The following is an 18,120-nucleotide window of genomic DNA, read 5'->3' as shown; positions in this document are numbered from 1 at the left end:
CTCAGATGTGTCCATGATCAAGTATGATTGCCAGGCTTTACCTTTGTGTCTGGCGAAGTATCGACCCAGAACGATAAGTGCGCAGAGGATGGCGAACATCACCACGGCAACCACCCCTCCGATGACAGCGTGGTCAATTTTCTGCGGTGCCCCTTCGCCGGCTCGGGAGTCTGGAAACACAACAATAACCATAAATAATGATGACGCAGGCGGAAAATTACCCTCAGTCAGAAAAATCTCTCAACTCACAGAACAACCCGACCAGAACCGACTTAGCATGGTAATCTAAAATGACACTCTCCTGTATTAAACAGTAGGCTACGTGTATTGATGGGGTTCAGTCACAATCCTAGAGATGACTATGTGGGCCTATGACTGACTGTTATGCAACGACTCAAATCTTATTATGCACTAAAAATAAGAAAAAGTACTCCATTTGCGCAAAGGAAAGGTGCACGCAATGAAAAAGCATGCTGTGTTATTCCACTTTGTGTTAATATTAGCAGTACTTTTACTTTAACACCAAGATGTTCTAAGAAAGAGCTGCTTCAGTTTAAGTGCACAGTGTTGCATTCATTTACCTGTGCTAATTAATTAAACCTGTATCTGTAATTGCATGACTCAATGGTTAATAATACATTTAAACTCATGTGCTGTTGCCATAGTCGCATTCCTTTGTACAGCTATGCAGTTTGTGTGCACATTTTGTACAATTAAACTCTTGCCCCCAGTTTCCCCACAGCCACCCATGAGCTCAAAACAAAACAGTAGGACAGCAATAAATTATAAGTGTGATTTTAAGTGTGTCTGGCTTGTTTTCTCTTAGCACAAAAGCAGAACAATATTACATTTTACACAGATTGTACTGTTTACAAGCACAAGATTTAAGAGCGCAATGTTCAGCAGAAAACCGGTTTCCAATTTAAAGCATCTATTCCCATGAAAAGCCCACATAACACCAGCTAATAAAATGTAATACTTCACGCTCTGTCCTGTATGGTTTTGTACTGGTTTGGTGCAATGACATGAGATAAATGAAAAGAACAGCTTTAAATGTGAAAACACTAGAGACCAAAGATTCGAAACATATCTAACACTTAAAATATCATGTCGAGATGGTAAAATGACTTCATGTTCAAGAATGTTCAATAGTGATTTGAATTACTACGACTATTATTCAAAATGCATATATACTATTGTTATAATATCATATTTACAAGCAGAAGAACAGCAGCTCATGCAGTGCTAGTGTAAAATGTCTATGTCTGTGTAATCCCTCAGTCGTCCAGGTATGATCCATGATAAAAGACAAATCCGAACATGTCAACTGGACAAAAAGTTGTTGGAGTGAAGACGTTTCGCTGCTCATCGAAGTCACTTCTTCAGTTCTGGTCAGATTATTGGTGGACATTGCTATATCTATCACTGAAACTAGCACATCTATTGTTTACTGCTTCTGTTTGTTGACTAGATATAATGAAATACACTAAGTTTGAACTGTGCCAGAGTCATACTTAGCATAATTACTCAGGCCCGTAATAGGTGCTTTCACACATATTAGCATACTGGCTAGCTCTATTGTTTTCTTTGTTTTGATAAGAAAAAAAAAAGTTAAAAAAGTTCCAAAATACTTTATCATAGCTACACTTTTACTAGCCTTAAAGAGGGGGTATTATGTCAAATCCTTTCTTTATTTGATTCAGTAATTTGTACCCTAACCCAACTCCTAACCCCTCAATTAAGTAATTACAAAGCCTGATCATTGTTAATAAACTATTTGTTCATTATGAATTACATGTTTTTCGTGTTTTATCATTTGTTGTTGTTTTTCTCTGTATCATCTGTATATGTTTTTTTTTTGTGAGGCACTTTGAGCAGCTGAAGTTGTATTTAAATGTGCTATATAAATAAAATGATACTGAATACTAAGGTGTAGTTATTATAAAGTGGTACCACAAATTCCTTTAGGAGCATTTATGGATGGAACTAATATAGTTCACAACCTTGACAATGTTACACTATACGAACAAATCTCAAGGTAACATGGTAAATGTAATAAAACGTAATGCTGAAAAGTACATCAGCATTGAAAAAAAAAACAAAAAAAAACAACTAAAAACGCAGTGCTGTTGCAGACTTAATTCCAAATGGTACAGTGTATTTTCGAAGTACATTTCACCCAATTGAGCGCCACTCTTTCACCAAACTTCTCAGTCCTATACGGCTTTAAATGGCAGTTAGAGTCCCTTGAGTGAGCAATGCTGAAAAATGTTTTAAGACAGTTATTTCACCATGAAACGCTCGACACGGCTCCTATTCCCCCGCACAAGTTCAGCCACTGTAAAATACATTGTGATTTAAGAGGCCATTTGTGGAAGTCACCGAGCTCCATCATCAGAAATAGACACAGGACTTGAGATAAATTGGCGCCCGCTGTCCCCATTGAAAGAAATACGCGGTCGCCTCAGGTGTCACTAGAGTAGCTGCGACTTGCATTTAGCCAGATTTATTCGCACTCAGCCCCAGAACAAGGCAAAATCCGAGCCCCTTTAAATTTCCAGCCTCAGAATAGAACCCGGGCTTCTATCAATAGTCTATATGTGTGCACATTTAGAGTGAGGGGTGGATTGGCTGTGCTGTTCGTTGCTGCATGAGAGAGCACCTCAATTTTCCATCAATCTCGCTAGTCATGCTCTGAACTCTGAATGATTCTGATAAAGAAATTCTCAACAGAGCCAGGGCACAATGAGTCAAGTCTAAGGCAGCCTAACTGACACAGATGGCACACTCGCGTCATGTCCTCCAAACCCAAACCTTTTGAAGTTTACTTTTCTTAAAAACACAAGGACGGAAAAAAGAAAAAAATCTAATTAATGAGAAAAGTTGCGCTTCAGATGAGCGCCGTCGGAAGAATGGAGTCATCTTCACAGAGGCAGCATCTGTGGAGCGAGGAAGTGGGCTTTGTTTACTGTATCGCGGATGTCAGATAGCGCTGTGTGTGCCCTGAAGAGCGGAGAAGCCACGGTCCATGCTAATGAACTGGCACCCACTAAATAGCCCCCTCCTAACTCCCCCCCCCCCCCCCCCCCCCTCGGCCTCACCTTGTCCCCCCCTGCAGTCCACTGACACATCCGCGAGGAAGCACACGGGGTATCTCCTGTCTCTGACCGCACAGGGGGGTACTTAAGGCAGACACTATAGGTGAAGCTCATAACAGATAATGTAAGTCCATAGATGAATCAATATGCACGGCAGGTTTTCAGTAATTCATACAGCACATGCATATAACAAAAACATGGATTTTGAACTAGGAAAGAAAGAAGTTAATTTTTTATTGAATTAAAGCTGGCATGATATTCACTAGAATTAAGAATCCGGTCGATAGCTTTGCAAAATACAGTTGTCATTTTTTTAAGAATATCCAACAAAGCAAGTTAGCAAGCACATCTGCAATTCTCTTTGTAAAGTCAGCCAAAATCAATGTTGGGAAGAATACTTCTATTTTTCTTGTTCATACTGTGCAGTTTGATGCTTAGATTACATGCTCCTGATTTTAGAAAAGTAACTGAACCGGAATACTGTTACTCAACGTATTTAGCTACTTCGCAACACTGCTCAAAATATATAACCAAAAAAATAGCTAAGATGTATAATAATGTAATAATACTGTAAATATAAAGGATGTGAACACTGTTGAGTTACTAAGACTTCCTAATCCGATGGCAGAAGGATCAGGAAACACAAAGACGATACAATAAACAAAGACGACTGTGTAAAAAATTCCCAGTTTTCAGTATGATGGAAATAAGCATTTTAGTTGGTTTTATGTGGTTCCAATGTTTTCTGAATTTGAATGTCTAGTTTATTAAAGTGTCTCACCCTTAACAGGTATAAGGACTTGCCTGGAGTAAGCACCCGGGCTCTCTCACAAAAACGTCTGATAGGAAACTTCAAATCCCCCAAAGAGCCTGAGTATCAACTGTTATGGCCCAGTGCATATCGCTGTTCTTCCATTATGTACAGCACTGATTTTCACCCGCACACTCCTCCACTTATTACAAAGGAGAACTGCACAGACATATCCACACTGCATACAATGAGAAATATCAATGCAATAAGTGCAGCTGTTATTAAACTTGCGCTTCCTGTCTCCTCTCTGTGGCTATAGAGTCACATATATAAATAAAGAAGGTTTTTATTGCTTTAGAGTTGTAGCAGTGTTGTATTTGTAAAAAGCGTGTGCAAGCTTCAATCTGCAACCAACTACTTTGTCTTATAACCCGTGTTCTAATGTAATATATGAAATTTTGCATCATACATATTTTAAAGTATGGGTCCTAGTAGTAGCCACAACAAAAGTTCACTGACAACTAACCATTCACTACTTCTACTCTGCAAGCACACAAGTTCAATTCACAAATGTACTTTCAGAGAATATTGTTTGGTCTAAGGAAGCCGGCACATATTTGAACAGAATTCACAGTAACACGGGGAGAACATGCGGACTTTATTCAAAAAAGTGTATTAGACCAGGCCCATGGTGCAAGTCCATTGTAAAAAAAAAAACATATCTTCTGTAGTCCACACAGTTCCTGGATGCAATACACAGCACAGGAGGAAATCTACTTATTTTACCAGTAAAGATCATTGTATTACATGGGTGTCTTTCAGCTCAGTAAACAACAATAATACAACCCAAAATTCAATGCGTACAAATATCCCTATGACAACCAGTCTTGCTACGCGTCCTTCTGCAGTCCTAGAAATAAGCTGTGTTTGATTATGTTGGTAATGTGGCGTGTGTCCATCGGGGCGGCGTCAGAGAGGGCAGAGCTGACATGTCTCGACAGGATGTGCACAGCCGCGGGGATTTATGGGGGAATAAAAGAGGATTTGCAACTGATGCCCGTGTCTGCGCGCTGTGCCAACCTGCTCCACTGAACCTGCTCCTACATGCTTTACTAGTACACCTTCCCATCACTTCTCCAACATGACTAATTGCCGCGGCGGTCAATGTGTGGTCAGTGACACCGCTTACAGACAAACGCTCAGAGGTCACTATTTGATGTACAAATCCAAAACGGACTTCGTATTGTAAAAAAAGAGTGGTGCATTAAGGATATTTTTGTGGTAGGAGGTCTGCCAGCTTCTTGCCATAAAGATGATGTTGCTTTGTCTAAAATGTTCCACAGCGTTACATTAAATACCTTTAAATAAATGTAAAAATACACTTATCTTCCTTTTCTGTATTGTTATAACAGTTAATCTGGCTGCTCTGTTATCAATCCATTTCTAATTTGCTATAGATTTTATAATGGGAAATATAATCAAGTACGATATAAACCTTAATAATATTGTTCAAGATATAATTTCAATTAGATAGCAGCAAAAAAGTAAAAACAAAAAAAAACAAAAAATGCAAAAAACGTCTATTTTTCTATCCTATACATGCACTAAACTACTGTGCTGCACTTCTCTGTTTTTAAAACCTTACTGTCGCCAGCTCGAAATGTAACCATACTTTTTATGTTTAAATATGAAACAACATATGTTTTATTACGTGCTGTATAATTTTATGAGGTTTATGAACCATTCATTTCCTTTTTATTTGTCTCTAAAACCTTTTAGTATTAGGGACTGTATTTCCTCTCTGTGTAACAAGACTTGTCCTCCACACTTTCTCCCAGCGCAATCACTTTTCAATTTATAGATGTAATTACATGGATATAATTGAAACAATGACTCTTGCATTGATGGAGCAGGGCTTGTAGCTGAACCGGATAGACTTTAACCCTCTCCTGGCCGCAGTCTGACAATGACATATAGCTGCTCAGTTTACTGGACTACAGTCAATAGGCTTTTAGTGACACTGCACTCCTAATGACCTTGTCCTGTAAATGACAAATAAATGTAATGAGACAGACTTATGCGGCTATTGTCCAGCAAATTGTGTTTTCGGAGGTCTGTCTGGCCATTTACCGAAAGTCTGTGCAATTGAGTTTGCATTGGAGCGATTCTCTACAACGACAGATGTAAATTGAAGTTGTACAAATGCAACAGTGACATTTAGGAGGCAATATGTGAAGCTCTACATATCAATAGACTGACGAACGCGGGATACAACACGGCAACTCTGAACTGTCTGGTCCCCGTTTAGCATTTAATACATCGCCTCCCACTCGTTCAAGTGTTTTTTCTTTCACTAACAAATTACTTGAGGCTAATGCAGACACATAGACAATAGAATAAGTATATTTATGTTTTATCATAGTGATCTGAATCCAATTATATGTTGTTGTATATTCTATTGCAACAGCAGGTAATTACTTGAGACAGGAAAATCAAAGTCTTCTGGCAGGTTGTTGGATGCATCTCGCAATCATAGAAGTTTAGTAAGGCTGGAGGTAAAAACTGAATTGTGATCTCTGTTTTCCTCTGTTTTGGTCATATTTCTGCTCAAACACAGACACGTTTCTCTGCCACTCAGCCTCTGTTCTGCTCTGAGTGACAGCTGGATTTAACCAATCACAGTGACGTGCGGATTTTAGAAGAAACCAATCACTCATTCGAGTTCATATGAATAGTGATACAATAGAAATCATGATCTGGTTCCAAGAAAAATTGCGATATTAATGTGTTGCCATATTGCCCATCCCTAGTGACATTACAATACAACAACCAACAAGCCGATCACCATCTGCCAGTAAACACATCCATATGAGTCGCTTATGCACCTATGCAGTATTCACAAGACTAAACACAGTATTACCTTCAAAGTCGCTGTATTCATTTAAGAAGACCCTGGCACGGTACAGGTAAATCTAACCCAAGGTGCCAAAAGAGAATTTATCATCTTTCTCAAAACACTATTAGTGCTTTTAATTTTCAGGGTGGGCTGGCATCACAAACCTATTCCCCAGAGACCAATTAAAACTGCCTTTTACTGTATTTTCTTCCCTTAGTATCTGTTTAAAAGAAGAGAATAAAAAGGTCAATTCCAAGAGGGAATCAGAGTAAACAAATAATTATTATTTTTAAACATCTTTAATTGTTTCAAGGAATATGTCAATGCACAATGATATGTGCAAAGGGTTTAGACAATTTTCTAAATGTTTAATTATGTGGAATATAAAACGCAGTCAGAATTTGTTAAAAAGAAAGTCTTAAATCCCATTACTAAACAGCTTTGGAAAACTGCCAACACCTCACATGAGCAACAGCAGAGGAGCAGAAAACATAACATGTAAAAAATATGCCGCAAGAGGTTTCCTAAAATACCATCTGGGGCTGGATCTTCTGTTTTGCTTACTAGAAAAAAAAAATCCCCATTTGTTTGTGAAGAGAACAAAGGTTTGGGAACCACCCGGAGTCATCCATACATCGTGTTCGGAATGTTAAAAGCCCAGAGATCTGCAAATGCCAAGTATGCAATAAAAATCAATGCAGAGGCAGGTCTAATGGGGCAGAGTGTTAGTAAGAGTAGAGTTTGTAGTTGGCACTCTCCGAAGTCTGCCCGCTGGAACGTTTAAATAATTTCACCTTTCTGTCTTTTCCAAATGTAGATGCACACGTCACTACATTTTATTCATACCACTATTCAGTTGTAGGCAAATAACTATTCAATCAGCTACTACAGTTTTACTATTAGTGAATTATCAATGGACCCAATTTTTTTTATCCCGATGTGTCTTGCCCCAGTACAGATATGTTGTATAAGCAGCCCTGGTTGTTGTCAGCTTTACCATGACAACTCTGGACTGCGATGAATAGACAGGATGCCTGGAATGCCTAAGGTAAATGAGGAATAACTTTGGAGTGCTGCAAACTGTCTAAAATTAACTTGTTGTTTTTCATGTTTTAACTACTACCTAACTACTGCGATTATCACAACATGCACTAATATTTTAATCCCCACAACCTCCTGCAGCGCAAACTGTCGCAAGGCCTGTTTTAATTCGTTACCAGATCTCAAAGCTGACTACTTGTGTGTAGTGTAATACGTTTTATTCTGGGATATTGTCAGCCTATAGCAGCGAACAGCCATAAAAAAAAACATTGACTCTTTTCAGTACCCACTCTCCCATAATTCCTTGTCCAGAGTCTTTGGTCTGGCTGCAGTAGACATGTTTGGGATGGAGAGAAGCGGAGGAGAGGGGGGTGGGTTACTGCGGGCTTAACCAGGATATGATGTCCCTCCCTCAGATCAGCTCAGAGCATCTGACGAGCTGGAGCAGTATTGCCACAGGCTTCCTCTTATTCCCTCAAAGCTGTGGATTGTGGCTAAATTCTACCCTCTGCCCAAAAGAAATCCAAAAGAACTTGTAGAAGACATTTTTTTTCTTCTTCTGATGTTGGTTGTAACCATTTGGTGTCCATCTTGAAAAACACGCACTGCACAAGTTTCTTTTCTTGTTAAGATTGGTGCTGCATGCATCGGTTTAGAGGAGCAGCCTGACTTGTGTGCACAGGTTGTTGTGAGGAAAAGTCAAACACGTCTTCCTTCATCTTTTCTGACACATGATGTCAACTAAAAGCTTTTTGATTTGTAGTAAATATAACACAGAAAGAAGGAAGAAAGGAGACGTTGGCCCCTAAGAGGTCTACACCCACTTGCACTGTTTTTCTTAGTGTAACCATCTGCACAGTGTGCCTGTCTAAATTCAGCCTCAAGTTTACACTTAATACTGAATCGTGTTTTCACTGTGCTATTCAATATTTCTGTGCACCTTCTGGAGATGGATAACAGGGCTTTAGTTCATGCTAAAATCAAGCCTCTTTATAGAAAAAAACATTCGACATTCGGCATCCGTGCAACATTCTTTCTGTCACACCATGTCACAATGTTCTATTTATATAAGTGAAAAATGTTGATACCCAGTATGTAATCCACTTAATGGCCAGTTCTACTTTTTAAAATGCTGTTTTGTTCAATCACATTGCTATCATTATAGTGTGTCCAGAACATAATGCATAAGAACAATGGCTGATTGGCTGTGTGCTGCAGAGTGGCCTCTGATTAGAGCTCCACTGGTGGTAAAGTGTCTGCTCCTATTCGCACGCCCCTCCAGACGGATGAATACGAAATCGGGCTGTATACCTCCTTAATGGCAACAGGAATATGCTATACGGTGCTGTATGCTGATTAAGGCCGTGCGGAGCAATCTACAGCCAGCCAGCTTAGCTTTGCCCCTGTGACAGGGTATTTAGAAGAGTAGTGAACTGCAAGAAAGCTCAATTACATCCTCCCAGCATGTACTGCATAAATCATGGTAAATCCTCTTTCAGGCCTGTCTTTGGAAAATGACTTGAATGCTACAGCAGAAACCAGGAAGAAGGTGCAGCTGTAGCTTATAGTTAAAATGCGGAGTCAAGAAAGCCACTTCCTGTCTGACGCCACACCCAGAGCTGGCTGATGCTGCCCATAGTGTATGTACCATCACAGCCAATGGTGACGCATATCCTCAGACTAAATGCAGTGAGCCAGAGCCTTGAACCGGAAGTAGGGTTAACAACAAGAGCATCATAAAAGGCAGGAAAAGGAATGAGTCAGGAGCTTTTTGTTCAGCTATACCCACACATACTCATATAGCACACTGATCAAATCAACCAATTAATCATTTACAACTGAAAGCAAGTAGTTACAATGCAGCCTTTATGCTATACTGAGCTAATTTCAGTTCAGTTATTGAGAAAGGAGCTGCTGCTCAGCTCACAAACACCATGGAATAGAATAAAACACACTTTCTTTACTTTAGAAGTCACTGATGAAGTACTTTAAATAGTACATGCTGACGCATCTAAATGTCAGTCTTAGATTAATGTTCCTTTTGATTAATTAAATAATACATCAATCAGACATATCATGACCTTATGCAGTCGGTTCACCCGTCTAACATGCAGTTTCCATGTGATATCCTGAATCTGTGAACATTTTCTAGATCAAAGTAGTATGTACGAAGCCAAAACATGCACTACACTAAACAAATGAAGTGTCTCCCATCCATTTGGTATGTCTTTGAGGATATGTTATTGATGCCTTTGAACCGGCATTTGTGGGAGAGATGTAAAGGGCATTCTAATATGACGGATAGGCCGGTTGAGATATTGCTGCAGATGCTGATAAGATAGTACAAAAGCCAAGGCAGTTTTTGCTCAAATCAAACGTGTGAGTGGAAAGGACTGACTGCCTGTCCCTCAGTGTCACCTATCAGCAGCTCTATCTGATTAAAACCGCTCATACGCAGTGGCTCTAACCTTTACTACAAGCTCCCATTATTTCTCCGTGATCCTCCGCTATGGTCATGCAGCACACGCACTCCTCCATCCACACACGCTTATATTAGGGACAATAGGGAGGGGGCATACAGTACCTTGTGTGTTGACTGGGTTGGTGGTGGGTGTAGGAATAGTAGTGGGAGCATCTAGATGAAAAAGAGTGAAACAAAAATAAAGAACATGTATAAGAAATAAAGCAAGACAAAGATAAGGAGATAGACACAAGACATTTGACATGAGAAGCTTTATTCCAGTAGTAGTTACTAGCTGGAATATGTACTTTTTTGCTTTACTTTCATCATGAAATAGTAGAAATTTGAGTAATCTAGTACTCAAAAAAGTAAAAGTGTGTTTAATGTACACCTATGTAGAAAAAAACCTACCTCCAACACATGATAACTATATCGAGTTATCATTTAATATATGATAGATGGAACAATCCTTTCGTTAGTATTTTTTCTTTGAGTCAGTGGGAACTTTTTGTTACTATTCTATTATTTTTCTATTAAGATCTGAGCCATAAAGGGTTGAATTAATAACTTTGATGCAGCGTCATAGATGCAAACTAATGTCTAACGTGTTTCATTCTGCTATTTATTTACAGTATTGCATGTTTTTAACCATATTTTTGGAGGATAATTCTGCTTTAGAGCTACTGTATCAGTTGCATAAATTAGTTTCAATATTATCGTTTATCATCTATATGTTCTTCAGCAATATATATATCAGCAGTATTTCAAAATGTGTAATTATGACAGGCCTAAACAACGTATCAAGTAGTTTTACAAATCACTCTAACCTAATGAAATCATCAACTGCTTGAGTAATTCCATGAAGACATTTCAAGAAGTAGTTTTGCCCCTTACTCTTACTTTATGATTAACGATTATGAACTTAAAACAAACTACTTTTTACTTGTGCATGAGTAATACTAACTCATACTTGTCATCTCTGTCTGCGTCTGATAAGTATTTGCAAAAATGACTTGAGAGAATATATCTAGCAAGTTTCCACCTCTGGTAATTACACAAGTTAACTAGGGTTCACTTTGCAATGCTATCTGCTTAAAGCTAACACCTATTTGCTAATGTGCGACTCTTCTGTAGCAGCTAGCATTAGCGTGGTAACACCCTAATTGACATTCCACTGAGGCAGCTGGAGTTGCTATCATATTAATTTCCTGTCACAACATAATTGACAGTGATGCCACATATCAACGATTTAACAAACACAGCCAATTGCTTGCTCACTTAGCAGGTTACAAAAAGAAATGGTCTAGGTTTAGTAGGCTTTTGTTTCGTTTTCGATATGTTTTCTAATTAACTATGAATAATAATGTCTCGCAATCACGGCACGCTATTGCTATTTTGCACAGTCACTCTCAATAATTAAGTCAAACTGCAAATTAAACCAGTCTGGTGGTCTCCCGCTGCACTGCCGCACAGCCTCGAGCATCACCCCCCTCCCCTTCTGTGCTCCATCACCCCCCCTACCCCGCGGTGCACTGATTAGCCCTGTCGCTAACCCCCGAAATAAAATCATCGCACAAACAAAATGGAGGGCAATTCAGGTGTGCGGCACTACTAAGGAGGGCCTCAAAGCAGCCTCATCAGGGCCAGTACTATATGCCAGGCAGCTTTGCGAAGGGGAGATATCGCGGCCCCTCGCTGTGGAAGGGACTCAGCGGGGGAAATTGGCTGGCTGTCTTCGTGCCGTTACTGTCTCCACTCCATCAAAAGCCAGCAGTAGGGGACCGCACACACTCCTAAACTAATGCTAAAACATCAAGCAGGGCATAATGTTGCAGGCTATATACGGGGGGTGCAGGCAGGGGGCGGGGGCGGTGGTGCAGCTGGTGGTATAGGGTATCTGGGTATCAGGAAGAGATTCTCCTCTGACAGTATTTGAAGTGGGGCAGGGGGGCTCGTGTGAGTGGGGTGGGGGGCTAGATTTGGTTCCCTGTGACCGTATGGCAGGCTGATAGCTGAAATGTCAGTGTCTGGGAAGAGGGAAATTGGCCATTCAGGGAAGAGGGTCTTCACAAAGGCCGGGATAGGATGTGGCACATATAATATCTAGGCGAAACAAGAATTCTCTATGGGCAATTTCCAGCCTGGATGACTCGGGGCTCAACATTATGAGGGCTGAAATATGAGTGTGTTTGGTTGAAGGCCATATTTTCAGGGAGTATTTGTATCGAAGAAGAATTCGATATGAGAAAATTTAACCATAAAGTGAAACAATGCAGGAGAAATTGTTTATCCATGCCTGCTTAAACATACTCGCAAACATGACAGCAAAGGGAGAAGTAATAGGGTTTTCCTTTGCCTGGCTATTTGTTGTCCCATTTAGTGTTTCAAATGAGAATACAAAAGAAAAGGGTGAAATGTTGCAGGTTGGTTATTCTACACAGTAAAAATACAATAAAATACAGCTTTGACTTTGTTTAAGTCTGCCAACCATTCGAAGTTGATGAAATTCTTTCACACACTTCACCAAGGCAACGGACAAAGTGATAAATACTTAAAGAAGCACTATGTAACTTTTCTAGTGGAAGCTGTCATCTCCATTGAGATGCTATTGCTTTGCCTGAACTGTTGCACAGTAAAGCCTCAAACTTATATTTTAAAATTGATAAAGTTATAGGCGTTTTTACAGCTCAAAATGTGTTTGAAAAACAAGCTCCACAGATACATACCTTTACATGGCCTGGTGGTGTCACCTGCTTGTCTCCATGGAGAGATACGTTTAATGCCATAATGTGGAACATTCAAGGCAAAGCCATAACATCTTAATGGAGACAAGCAGATAGCAGAAAAGTTACATAGTGCACTGTTAGTCCATAGTCCAGTTTATCACTTTGAACATGCTGTATAACATCTTAAAGGTGCACTATGCAACTTTTCTGATGGGGTGTCCAATACCACTATGTGTCCATGACGATCTTATTACTGTACCTGGAATGTTCTACAGTATGGCATTAAATATCTCATTTATTACAGTTATTGTTAAAAAAATACCCTGAAAAGCATGCTTTGTTACTCTGAGTGGGATCACCACTCCATAAATCTGACTAGTAAGTTAAACAGGTTGTATCAACAGCTTGGAGATAGATAACTTAAATGTCAAGTTGAGGATCGATGTCTGTGTAATCCCTCTGTCGTCCAGATCTGATCCATAGTAACGTAACTTTAACTTTGGCTTTTACCATGTCAAGGAACATTTCAGGCAAAGCATTGAGCCAAGCAGAAAAGTTACATAGTACACCTTTAAACACTGCTTACTTGCAGCAGTGTCACATACATGTTTTTTTTCAGTACTGCTTTTGTCACTGTAAATAACTTGTAGAATACTATATGTGTGGTAGTGGTTTGTAAATCCTTTGCTATTTAGTCCATTAGATTTACAGGTCCAAATGCCAATGTGAGTTAGACTGGGAGAGAGTGGGCAGTTGTGAAGTCCTGCCAAGGGCTAGAGTTTGAGTTATAACATGAGGCGAGCTGTCCCACTGCAGACAGGAGCTGGGGGGTACAATTCACCCCTGTCTCCTCTTAGTCCAATCCAGTCTGCTGTATAAAGGAGCTGTGATACGAATGGGATTTACACAGCCTCACTCTGGTCTAAGCTGCCTGTCAGAGAAGGTCATTAGTCTGTGGCTAAATAGAAAAGAGCAAAGTTCACACACTTTCACCCAATTATCTTCAGCGATGATTACGATCTACTAGTGATGACCATTTACTACTTTTTGTAAAAATCCAATTTGCAAAAAAGAAACCCCCAAAAAAAACCAAAACTTAAGGATGATACATTTATGAACTGGGAACTGACCTTAATACTTTGGGATATAAATGTCGAGTTGAACAAAACAGCCAAATTCAAAAGGAAAATTTAAGAACAACATTAAAGCTTTATGACCTCATTGAAACAGGTATAAGAGTCATATTTATCAAAGAACAGTCATTAGTTCAGCAACCTCTTTTTATATCATAGTATGGAACAGACACATTTGTGATCCACCTGTTTGTTTGTTTTCTCTATACTCAAAATATGCATTTCTTTATCCTTTACACGCCCTCGATTACTAAGCACGTAATTCTTGTGATCTTGTTAGACAACCAAACCAACTCATAAAACAAGCCTCTTCACATAACATTATTTAGGAGGAGATTTAAAATGTGTATCATATTATAAAGCCTGAGTGAGTGGGCAGGACCAGATGTCGGGATGGTGCCTTGATGCTGTGTGGAGCTACATAAAAATAGCACACAATTATCATGCTAACAGTAATCTACGTGCACAAACACACTAATTAAGCCCACATAGCACACATGATTAGTCTGGGACAACCAAACCTCATATGAGCCACAATGTGATTTTGTCTGGCATTAAATCCTCCGGAAAAGAGGAGTGGGGGTTGGAGACATGATTATTTGCAGTTATGAGCACCTTTTACCATCTCCTGTGTCTCATTATAGTGAGGTACAGTCATACAAGCTCTGCACTCACACAACAGAGAAGGCACAGTGTTTAAAGGGAGCAGGTAAAGCATGTGATAAGGAAGTTAGTAACTGAAGAACGGACTGGAAACAAGAGGGCACTATTCTTTCAATTTTGTTCTGTCGTTTGCAAGAAACCCCCAAAAATTAATTAATTAAAGAGCCGTGGGCGCATGAATAGTCATAATAACATAACCAGAGGCGATTCATTGACAACGTCTCTATCAGGGAGTAATTATTTGAAAGATTGTTAGTTGCAGTTGAAACCACATTTTTACTCTGTTTTAAGCAAGAATTCTAACATTAGTTTGGGCAAAATCAAGGTTATGAGTAAAATCAAAGCTTGAATCACAACTTTAGCTGGAAAGAAATGCTACTTGAATGTGCTATTTTGGTTGTTTGGGAAAGGTGATTACAGAACAACTGGGAGAAGGGGGTGAAATAGTAGAACACAATGATGTATAACAGGACAAACATTCATACCAGCTCTATGACAAGTCTCAGATGCAGACTGGGTGAACTGAATTGGACATTATGTACACTATAAATCATATTTTTTTCATATGACTGAAGCCTATGGCCAGGTGCACGTAATAGAGTCTCGAGGGCTGCCTGGACAAAACCAAGGTGCATTGTGGTATCTGAGAATCACATTAACCTCAGTTCAACCTTCACAGAGTTTAATCGGTTTAGACAGGCCTGTGAGGTGAGACCAGACCACGCAGCTGTTCTACATGTGGTCATGACAACCACTGACCAAGCTGTGATAACAACGAACAGCACTTTATCAAGCTATCATAAGTCATTTGGAGATTTTTGGTCAATTATTATACAAAAACAAACTTCAAAATGTATAGCTACTCACAAGTCTCACATTTTGTCACGTTAGGCTGCCTCAAAAATGATTCTTTCCCTCACACTTAGAGTGAGGTGATTATGCTTCAGCACCTTCAAGCGATCTACTTTACTGAGCATAACTTTGAAGGCTTTTATAAATGGAAATCATTTGCAAACTCGTGTATTTAATATTTTACACCAGAAAACAGAAAAAAATATGCATATTCTGTAAAATGCATCAATCTCTGAAATATGAAAAAAATATTCAAATCCAGACTCCATTTAAGGATGTGACTGATTTAAAAAATACATGCAATTTCAAAAGATTTGAGTAGGCAATTACCTATTAGCATATACCACAACACACAGCGTTTCTTTGCCATAATTATAAGATTTCACACTATTCACCTTCAGAATCCCTCTTCAACAAAAGGTGATTTACACCAAGCTCCATATCTGAGGTGTGACTTGACTTGTTACATTCACACTGTTTATGGCAAAGGTTGTTTTTACACTCGAGACTCGTGACCACTAATGTCAAAGACATATGCACACAGTATATAGCATACATCTACCCATAATATGACATGAGCCCTGAATGACACCTAGGCATAAATCTGAAATCTCCATGTGTCAAGTATTCAGTCCCTGGTTACCTTGTTAAAAACCTGCATCCAAACACACTTGTTTTTCTTCTCCACATTTTCTGCCTGTGACCAAGACCTTGTGCCTCCATTAAAATCCCATTCAATGTCTGCCCTGCAATTGCTGAAATAGCGCGGATGACACAAGCGATACAAATGCATTTATTTTCTCAAATGTGTGTTTCCAAACAGCTGTCATTAACATTTGCTTATCAGTCAAACAAAACATGTTAAAATTATGTTTTTTGACATAGAGTTCATGGTTGTCAAACACAAAATAAACAAGCTTATTGAGTGATAATTTGAAACAACATTGCCAATCACTAACATTTGTCACAAAGCCCATTTTCAACAAAGGTTTGATCGCTCTGTTTGGGTCAGGTTTAAGCTTTAAGAGGCATAATTCCACACTCTGCCAAGAGGATGCTTCCTGGAAGCATTCTCCTTAAGTGCTGCTGTCAAAACAAAACTTGTTTACAATAAAATCACATTTCCTCAAAAATGTCTGTGAAAACAAGTTGGACCTGAGATTCTCTTTATTACAGTAACTATATTTAATTTGTGTTTTATCTTGAATGCAGCCTATCACTACTGTCAGCTGATAGGACTAGTTAAACTGACCACTGCAAATAAAACACACAACAAAGAGGTCCAGTTTTGTAGCTAATCAAAGTGCCTGACAATTTAGCCTTTCTTAAACTTATTTGTCAATTTTCCTGTTGAACAGAACAACAAAAATATGTCTGCTTGATGCAGTTCCTCCACTACTATGGGTGATAATATTGGGTCTCACTGGCCTGTGCAGATTTAGATTTAGGTCATATTATTTAGAATGACTCTTTGTAGACAGTGTTTGGCACTGGTCATCAGTGGACAATGTTCTCACACACAGAACCAAACCAATTGTAACACAGGGCAAAATACAAAACATTTTTCTGAGCAGCAGGGTGCAGCAGCTGCCAGTGGAGATGGCTAAACTTACCAGCAATGGCTGCCGTGCCTGTTTCAAATCGCAAACCAAAGAGAAAATGGGAAATTAAGGTCCGGGCAGTGTGTACTAGATAGCGTTACGTTACGTGATTGTAAATGTTGCAGTCTCTGATTCTGGGCACTTCAAACGCATCCCTCCCGCTGTCCCCCCTCAGGAGCTCAAGGATGACTTTAAACACAAGAGCTGTTTGTACAAACTTTTCTGATCGCCAAATAAGTTTGTTCACAATGACCTTGTTTCACCAAAAGAGTTTTTAGAAGACTCTATTTTGATTATTTTTCCAATTTAGTTTTGATCTGTTTTGATATTAGGTATTTTTAGGTTGAGCTGTGCCCCAGTGGAGCTGCTAATGCTGTCTGTATTGACTGAGGAATTAGTGATGAGAGTTTTCGAGCTGGGGAAAAAAAGAGCCGTGGCATTTACTGTCCTTGGAGAGATGACCCACGCCTGGCCTTTAGTACAAGTCTATTCAGATTCTACACACTTTTCATGAACAAATCTACAGCCAGTCACACATGAGAGGACTAATAGAGCCTCTGATAAAGCCTCATGGTCAGAAAGAGAAGGCTGTAAGGACTGCAGAGCGTGTACAAATGTGCAAAACAGATCGGTAAAGACGTCTGCAAAAATACAGATTCTGGACAAAAAAATCTGATATTTTATTGAGCAATTCTGTATCTATTTCAAAGCCACATTCAAAAAACACAATGAAACTTTCTGGAGGTGGCACATCACAAGCACGATTCTTTGAAAATAGTTTGGACCATGGTTTGGAACATTCTCCATAGATAAGTTTTATGCCATAGTGTGGATTTATGGCCAAAGATCAACATTTGCATGATAATAAGCAGACGAAGGTCATTCTCCAGGCCAAATA

The 18,120-nt window shown here is 39.3% G+C and overlaps 1 protein-coding gene across 3 annotated transcripts in view; it reads right to left on the bottom strand.

The window, feature by feature from the left end:
• The window catches only part of cadm1b (cell adhesion molecule 1b), a 109,841-nt gene that overhangs the window by 4,750 nt on the left and 86,971 nt on the right, over positions 1–18,120 (bottom strand). For 2 of the 3 annotated variants that reach the window (XM_033977661.2, XM_055226104.1), the window contains 2 exons: positions 10,371–10,421; positions 42–170 (listed from right to left, as the gene is read on the bottom strand). In XM_033977661.2, the coding sequence (XP_033833552.1) occupies positions 42–170; positions 10,371–10,421 (180 nt within the window). The remainder of the gene's footprint in view (positions 1–41; positions 171–10,370; positions 10,422–18,120) is intronic. The other variant, XM_033977662.2, reaches the window with a different exon arrangement.

This window comes from Periophthalmus magnuspinnatus, chromosome 13 (assembly GCF_009829125.3).
Source record: "Periophthalmus magnuspinnatus isolate fPerMag1 chromosome 13, fPerMag1.2.pri, whole genome shotgun sequence".
NCBI classification, from domain to species: Eukaryota; Metazoa; Chordata; class Actinopteri; order Gobiiformes; family Gobiidae; genus Periophthalmus; species Periophthalmus magnuspinnatus.
This window is presented reverse-complemented; position numbering and strand designations above follow the sequence as displayed.